The sequence below is a fragment of the Vidua macroura genome, chromosome 7 (genome assembly GCF_024509145.1).
Source record: "Vidua macroura isolate BioBank_ID:100142 chromosome 7, ASM2450914v1, whole genome shotgun sequence".
Taxonomy (NCBI): Eukaryota; Metazoa; Chordata; class Aves; order Passeriformes; family Viduidae; genus Vidua; species Vidua macroura.
Genome location: NC_071577.1, coordinates 3,599,805 through 3,606,113, shown reverse-complemented (window position 1 = coordinate 3,606,113; position 6,309 = coordinate 3,599,805). Strand labels below are relative to the sequence as shown.

General features: G+C 62.4%; 1 protein-coding gene across 1 annotated transcript; it reads left to right on the top strand.

Annotated features, from left to right (window-relative positions):
- The first annotated feature begins 388 nt into the window (after window positions 1-388).
- On the top strand, window positions 389-5,108 carry LOC128809969 (uncharacterized). Its single transcript, XM_053982418.1, has 15 exons — window positions 389-440; window positions 541-605; window positions 715-864; window positions 1,049-1,197; window positions 1,435-1,582; window positions 1,827-2,014; window positions 2,104-2,241; window positions 2,499-2,613; window positions 2,784-2,921; window positions 3,027-3,278; window positions 3,412-3,564; window positions 3,724-3,825; window positions 4,187-4,289; window positions 4,563-4,619; window positions 4,909-5,108. The coding sequence occupies exons 1-15, from the start codon at window positions 389-391 to the stop codon at window positions 5,106-5,108; spliced, it is 2,010 nt and encodes a 669-aa protein (XP_053838393.1).
- The last annotated feature ends 1,201 nt before the right edge of the window (window positions 5,109-6,309 follow it).

Below are 6,309 nucleotides of genomic sequence, written 5' to 3'. Positions count from 1 at the left end.
AAGGTTCCTCCCAGGCACAACTGCAGGACTTGCTGACATGGAGATTTTCTGAGGCATCTCTCCTGCAATTTCCCAAAAATCCAGTGACTGACATGGAGAAGAGACCCCCGAGAGTGCCCAAGCTGGCCTGGGTGGAGGAGGAGGAAGAAGGCCCTGGAGCTGCCCCAGCACAGGAGACTGAAAAGGTGGTGCCGTTCCATCCACCGCAGGAAGGTGAGTGGCAGAGCTGGGCCGCAGGGCCGGTGCCTGCAACGAGCTTTGTCCCATCCGATCATATCCAATTGCATCCCATTGCATCCTCCCCCGTTGCATTTCCTCACATTCCATTGCATCCCATTGCATCCCATCCCAAGCCATCCCATTCCCTGGGGATCAGCCTGGGGACACGATGGAAGGGGTCCTGGCAGACACCCCTCAGTGGCCGTGCTCCATCCCCTGCGGCATCCCGGGGCTGTCCCTGCCTGGGGAGAGAAGGGCCGGGCTGTGTTCTCCGGCCTCTCCCGCAGCCCCTCAGCTCTGGCTGTGCTCACTCCTTGCCAGGTGCAGCCCTCGACTGCACACAAGAGCAGGAATCCACCCGTGGCCGCTTCCGCAGAGCAGCGCAGGTACTTGCAGCCATCCCCACCTGGGCTGGGCCTGCTGTCACTGCTCAGCCCAGCACCGTGTGTGGAGCACTCCATGCAACATCCCTGGCTTCTTGCCCTTCTCCTACAGCTCATTTGCAAATTCATCAGGAGCATTCGGCAGGAAGAGACCATCTCCAGGGGCACTGGGCTCAGAGATTACTCAGAGGTCCTCAAACATGAGACCAGTGCTGCCCTGCGGGATTTGCTTGTGGAGAGGGGTGTTTTCAGACCAGAGCAAGTAAGCAGCCTGTGGCCAGGCTTCAATTCCCTCATGAGTCACATGGCTTCCCAAGCCACTAGTGTTGGTCCCTGTGAGTCTTTGAGGCCATCGCAGTGCGGTGGGAAGGGAAGCACTTCTCTGGGGACACTGGGAACGTTGCTCACTTCTGGCAGCTTTCCAAATTGCCCTGTGCCTTCTGCAGGTGCCTGCCATGGTGAGATACATCCACCAGTGGCTCACGGCCAATGATTCTGCTGAGCACAGGCTGGACAACACCCTGCTGCATCTCACCAAAGCGCAGCCAAATGACGCAGTAATGACACTCCTGCGTGTGGCCCCATCCTGTGACAGGTATGGGGCCCACCTGGCCAGAGGGCTCAGGGCTCCCCCCAGCCCATCACCCTGTACAGCCTGTCCCAGGTGTCTGACCAACAGAGACTTCCAGGGCCCTCTGGCTGCTCCCTTTCCCAGCCCTGGCATGTCAGCCCCCCAAGCCTGCTGCCATGCTCCCTTGCTGCCCCTCAGGGGCCAAGCCCAGGCCACGGTGCTGTGCCTGAGACCCCCTGAGACAGAGCTCTAACCCCACAGAGCTGCCATGGCCATGTGGAAGACCATCATGTGCTCACCCAGGACTGCGAAGCTGGTGCAGCTGATTCTCCTGGATGTGCTGGGGAGCTGGCCAGAGTACAGCACGTGCACCTCCGATGGGGACAAAACGGGTGTCTTTGCCCTGGCTGTGAGTTCCTGCCAGTGGCCTTTGCTGGCCCCAAGGCCGCCTCTCCAGCAGCTCTCCTTCCTCCTTCCCCACTGCATTTCCCTGCCTCAGGCGCTGCCCTGAAACCTGGCCTAGGGGCAGCTGCAGGGCCACCGGTCCCGCTGCTCCCCCTGTGTCTCTCTGGGCCTCTCCCTGCCACGCTCGGGCCCTGTCACACGGACACCTCGGCACTGAGCGCTTTCTCAGGGGGCTTTGTTCTTTGCAGGCAACTGTGGTGATGTGGAAGATCCTCCAGGAGCCCCGTGTCCCACGTATAGCGACAGCGCATCTCCCCCGCCTATTTGTGCATCTGCTCTTTCAAGTGTTCTTCAGCACTGAACAGATGCCAAAGAAGGTCCTTACCTTCTGGAAGGGATGCCAGGAGCAACACGGCCTTGCCACCAGCCCCAACAGGTGCTCCATCCCAGTCCTTCTGTCCCTGCCACATTGCCAGGGCAAGAGCCAGTGCTCCCAGTGTGACCTGGGCTTTGCTCTGCACACAGATTTGCAGTGCGGACCCTGAAGTCCCTGCTGTGCCAAAAGCAGTACAAGGATGTGGTGATGGCAATGGAACGCAGGTGTGGCTGGGACACGCTGCTCTGTGCTGACACCCACCACTATGCCGTGGGTCTGCTGGCCAGGTGAGACCCCCTTCTCCCCGCTGCCTCTGACATTTGTGCTCTGCGCCTGGGGTGCCCCACACAGTCCCCGTGGTCATGGGCCAGAGGGCCTCTTCACCGAGGGACTGCCAAGCAGACTGGAAAAGGCTGGGAGAGGAGAGAGCACAGAAGGAGACACCTCCTAAGTGGCCCAGGTCCCTTGGTGGGAGACCAGACCTCTGTGAGCCTGTCCTGGGAGAGATTTCTTCAGGGTCCTGGTCCCTTTTTCGCCCTCCTAGGGAGATGCGCCATGCTTCTCTTGAGTTGTGTTCCAGTATTGCACTCCACCTCCTCTGGCTGCTCAGCACACAGGAGCCACGCTGGGATCTGCCTGCCCTGGCATTCCTTGTGGAGGTGAGCCTGTTGGCCAGCGCTGCCTCGCTGAGCTGCCTCCCAGCTCTCTGCCCTCTCGTAGCCACAGCTGCCAGGACGGTGCCCACGCCCTGTGCTGCTGCCTGGGCCCAGCCCTGTGCGCTTCTGGGCTCCTGCCGGCCGGTCCCCTGTCACTGCCCTGTGCCTTTCAGGTCCTCGAGTGCCTAGATTCAAGTGAATGTGGTGACAGTGTTGTGGAGGTCTCATCAAGGTACCTGCAGAGCGAGTGCAGGGAGAGGCGTCGCCTGGCGCTCAGGGCCCTTCTCGAGCTCATTGACGATCCCTCGATGGTGAGAAGGGGCAGCGGCTGAAGCTGTGCTGGGAACGCAGTCACTTGGGCTTGGCTTCAGGCGCTGGGGCAGCTGCTCCCAGCTCTCCCGTTTCGGCTTCCCCAGTGCCTCGGGACAGGCCTTTGGCCTCCAGGCCCTGCAGCAGCAGGGTGGTGTTTCAAAAACTTGTGTTCCACACAGGCTGAAAAGATGTGGCGCCTGACCGAAAGCCTCATGGACCTACTGTGGGACAGTGATGCAGAGATAGCTGGGCTGACACTCATCACACTCAGCTTTATATTCTTGCACAAATCCATTCTGATCTCAACTCCCATTGCCCTGCAGCTGGCTAAGGCGCTCCTGCCACTCTTTGACCATGTAAGGCTCTGTGCCCCCAGCCACAGTCACTGGGTGCTGCCTGGAAACTTGGTGCCCTGTGGAGTTCCAGGCCTGTGCCCAGGCAGGCCTGGAGGAGCCAAAGCGGAGGTATTTTTCCCTTTTCTTCATATAGGAAAATAGCCAGGTACAGCTGCTCTCCATAAAACTCTTTCAAGACATGATGGGGTTTTTGGAAAAGGGAGAAAAGCCTTTGGAAAGGCCTGTGCACCAGAGCCTGCTGCCACTCTTCTTCCACTGCCATGATGAGAATCAGCGTGTGGCAGAGGTGAGGACTCGTGGGCTGCTGCTGTCCCCTTGGGAGGGGGCTCGGCTGCCTCCTGCCCTGGGGCCTGGCGGGCTGCAGCCTCCTCCAGGCCTTGGCACAGGGACGTGGGTCCTGGGCCCTGGGCTGTGGGGCCATCTCCGTGTCTCTGCTGCTCTCCAGGCTTCTCGGGAAACGCTGATTTGTGTGGCCGAGTTTCTGAGAAGGAGAGATCTCGAGAAACTGGTGAAAAAGGAGAAACTCTGGATTTTCGCCAACTGCCTGGTAAGGACGGCCTGGAAGGCCCAGGCTCAGCCTGGAGCAGCGCCCTGAGCGCGGTGCTCAGTGTGTGGGCTGGCAGCTGTGCCCCTGCCCGCTGCTGCAGCCAGAGGCCGCGCGGGCTCTTCTCCAGGCTCCCGTGGGTCCCAGCCGGGTGCCGATGGAGCCCCGGCCCGGCGGGGCTGCGGGGCGGCACCGCGGCTCCCCGGGCAGCAGCCGGCCCTCTGCCCCCTCCAGAGCCCGGCGCCAGCGGCTGCTGGCCGGGCCTCAGGGCTGTGCGGGCAGGGGAGGCCGGGGCTGGGCGCAGGGAGCGCCCGGGCCAGGGGCTGAGCCCGCGCCAACCCTTCCCTGCTGCCGCTCTCTCCAGCTGGCAGAGGACAGGAGCCGAGCGGCCGAGCACCTGCGCCGGGCCCTGCCCTACCTGCAGAGCCCACAGGAGCCCCTGCGAGAGGCGGCCGTCAGGTTCATGGGTGAGCCAGGAGCCCGGGCTCCCTCCCCGCCCCGCCGCAGCTCGGCCCCAGCCCCGCCTGCTGCCCCGGCAGCGCCATCCGGGCCCGGCGCCGTGGAGCCCCGCCTGGCCTGGGCGCTGCTGCCGCCCTCCGGCAGCCGTGCCCTTGGGCGGCAGCGTGCGGCAAGGGCCCGGGCTGAGCCCTGCCGGGCCACGAGGCCGTGTGGCCACAGGGCTGGCAGTGCCGCTGGCAGGGAGCTGTGCCGCTGGGCCGTGACAGGCTCTGTGTTCACAGGGATGGCCGGGCGGAGCTTGAGGGGGCAGCAGGGAGAGCTCCAGCTGATCTCTGAGGGTGAGTGAGGGCAGCGGGCTGATAGCGGGGGCTGGCGGGGGCAGCTGCCATCCCTGCCCCGGCTGCAGAGGGCTCTGCTCCCTGTGCGGAGCAGGGCTGGCCTGGGCAGAGCACACAGAGATTTCAGGGACACGTGGGGGATTCGTGGCCCGCAGCTTCGGCCTGATCCTGTTGGTCCCTACTCCCTCCTGACCATGGCAAGAACTGGCTGGGATGGCCCTGGCAGGGGGCTCTCCTCGGCTCCCCGCAGATCCAGGATCTGACCATCCTCTGATCCTCTCTCTTTCAGCCCTTGAAGGAATGGTGAATGACATCAGCGTCAGCGTTGGAAGCCTGGCAATTCAATCATTGTGCATACTGAAGGCAGCAGAGCAGGCTCCCATCCCAATGTTCCAGAGGCTGCGAGATCAGCTGCGCAGGGCATGGAAGACACGACCTCGTCTGTCGCGGCTCGGCTGGCTGGGCTGCTGGGGCTCTGTCGAGGGCTGATCCAGGAGGCTGTCTTTGCTGGGGCCTCCTGAGCAGGCAGAGATGTTATTCAAAATAGCTCTTTTCTTCATTTTGTATTCCTTTACTATGTAGATATTGAATGTAAATAAATATCTTGTTTTGTTTTCCTTTAGTATGTAAATATGGGATGTGTTATAATAGACAGACTCCCAGGATCTTTCTTTTGCTACCCTGGATCTGCAGGGCATAGGGGAGGAGGGGGAAAAGGGTGCTTGTGCTCAGCAAGCTTCCCAGTCGTGCAGTGTTGCAGGGAAAATGGCCAGAAGCCCCCTGGCCTTTGGGGGTTGTGCTGAAGCCTTTGTGCTGCCCACAGAGCGGGTGGGCAGGGCCGGAGCCGCGGAGATCCCTGCGAGAGCGGTGCCTGGAGGTGGCCACAAGGCCTGTCCCAGGCAGGAAGCGCCATCCGTGTCCTCCTGCCCGTGTGTTGCTGGCTGGATTGCTGAGGGCTCTGAGGTGCCTCTTGATGGGCTCCCCTGGAGCTGCTGTGGGGCTGCGGCGCTGCTGCCGGGCAGGTTGGCCGGGCTGGGGGAGACCCGGAGGGGCTGGGGCAGTGGGCAGCCCTGAGCAATTGGGTGTCAGAGGCCACAAGCAGCCCCCAGGCAGCCGCCTTGTTCCTGGCACCCGGCTGCTCTGGCGCTTCCTCAGTGGGCGGTTGGAGGGACCCCCTGGAATCAGGCGTGGAACCCTGGTGCCGGCCTTTCAGGGCTGTGAGGCCAGCAGTTGTGGGGCTGGGCGTGTGCCCTCGCTGTGCTGAGACTGGAGTCCCTGGCCCCTCAGCCTTAGGCACCGAGCTTGACTGCCTGCTTGCTGAGTCTTGTTGCTGTTGCCGTGGGGGATGCCAAGCTCTGTGGGTTTAGACATTATTGAGTGAGAAGAGCAGCAGCTTTGAGCCCAAGAGGGGCCACAGAAAGGCCCTCTGGGCAAAGGGCATTGCTGGCATTCCCAGGGCAGGGACACACGAGAGTGCAGCGGGCACCTTCAGGGTGCTAGGCTGGCTTTGCTTTGGGCCACCTCCCTGTGTGCAGGGCTGGGTCTTTGCTTTGCTGTCGTTGGCCTTTTGCCCTCGTGCTCCTTTGGCTGCCTGCAGAGAGGGGCAGCCCTATCAGGAGGGTGAAAGGCCCTGTCTCTGACATCTCAAGGGGGAAATGGAGCTCTGCCGGCCCTCAGCCCACGCTGTGAG